The sequence below is a fragment of the Charadrius vociferus genome, unplaced genomic scaffold (genome assembly GCF_000708025.1).
Source record: "Charadrius vociferus isolate BGI_N301 unplaced genomic scaffold, ASM70802v2 scaffold2233, whole genome shotgun sequence".
Lineage (NCBI taxonomy): Eukaryota > Metazoa > Chordata > Aves > Charadriiformes > Charadriidae > Charadrius > Charadrius vociferus.
The window spans coordinates 16,270-17,542 of NW_009647715.1; the positions used below are offsets into that span (position 1 = coordinate 16,270).

At 62.9% G+C, this 1,273-nt stretch overlaps 1 protein-coding gene across 1 annotated transcript in view; it reads left to right on the forward strand.

The window, feature by feature from the left end:
* The window catches only part of LOC104283344 (mucin-17-like), a gene marked incomplete at both ends in the record, with an annotated part of 7,399 nt that continues 6,126 nt past the window's right edge, over positions 1 to 1,273 (forward strand). Inside the window, 3 exons of the mRNA XM_009881507.1 lie at positions 1 to 46; positions 128 to 252; positions 1,145 to 1,270. Coding sequence (XP_009879809.1) covers positions 1 to 46; positions 128 to 252; positions 1,145 to 1,270 — 297 coding nt within the window. The remainder of the gene's footprint in view (positions 47 to 127; positions 253 to 1,144; positions 1,271 to 1,273) is intronic.

Below are 1,273 nucleotides of genomic sequence, written 5' to 3' on the forward strand. Positions count from 1 at the left end.
CCCGTGGTGGCCCCCAGCCTGCAGGGTGCAAACGCCGCCCAGGAAGGTGGGTGTCCCGGGTGGGGAGGGGGTGGCAACCCCACCCATGGGTGCTCCCACCCACCCGACCCACCTCATCTCCTCGTAGAACCCATCAGCGTAGTTCCTAACCGGCACCTGGAGCGCCAGCGCTGTCCCCTCATCGTGGGCATCCGTGGTGGCACCCAGGCCCTCTCCTGTGGCACTGGTCCTGAGCCCCAGCTGAAGCTGGAGGTGAGCGTGAAGACGGTCGTGATGCGGGGTGGCCCAGAGCGGGGGGCACCATGGGGTGGGGCACCCACAAGTGGCGCAACCCAAGGTGGGTCAACTCAAGGTAGAAAACCCAAGGTGGGGTCACCCTGGGGTGGTGGATATCCAGAAGAGGGTCAACCCAAGGTAGACAATCCAAGTTGGGGTCACCCTGGGGTGGTGGACATCTAGAGGTGGGTCAACGAAGGTGGGCCAGCCAAGCTAGGGGCACGCTGAGGTGGTGAATGTCCAGAGATGGGCCAACCCAAAGTGGGCAAGCCAAGCTAGGGGCACCCCAGGGTGGTGGGCATCCAGAGATGGGTCAACCCAAGGTAGACAACCCAAGGTGGGGGCACCCTGGGGTGGTGGATGTCCAGAGGTGGGTCAACCCAAGGTAGACAACCCAAGGTGGGGGCACCCTGAGGTGATGGATGTCCAGAGATGGGTCAACCCAAGGTAGACAACCCAAGGTGGGGACACTCTGGAGTGGTGCACATCCAGAGGTGGACCAACCCAAGGTGGGGGCACCCTGGGGTGGTGGATGTCCAGAGGTGGGTCAACCCAAGGTGGGCAAGCCATGGCAGGGGCACCTTGATGTGGTGTAATTCCAAGACGGTGTCACCCTGAGGTGATGGCACCTGGAGGTGGGGGTTCCCCAGGATAGTGTCACCCCACGATGACATCAACTGGAGGTTGGAGTTCCCCAGGATGGTGCTCACCTTGAGGTGATGGCACCTGAAGGTGGGGATCATCCAGGGTTGTGTCATGCCATGGTGGCATCACCTGGACAATGGGGTTCCTTGAGATGGTGCCACCTGGAGATGGGGCTTCCCTGGGATGGTGCTACCCCAGTGGTGACACCCCACCCCCGTGACAGGAGGTGGGACTGCTGGACCTGTTCTCGCGGGGGGCCGAGGCCACCCCCTACACCTTCTACAAGACCTATGGTGGCTCCACACACCCCTTCGAGGCGGCCCCCTTCCCCGGCTACTTCCTCAGCACAGCC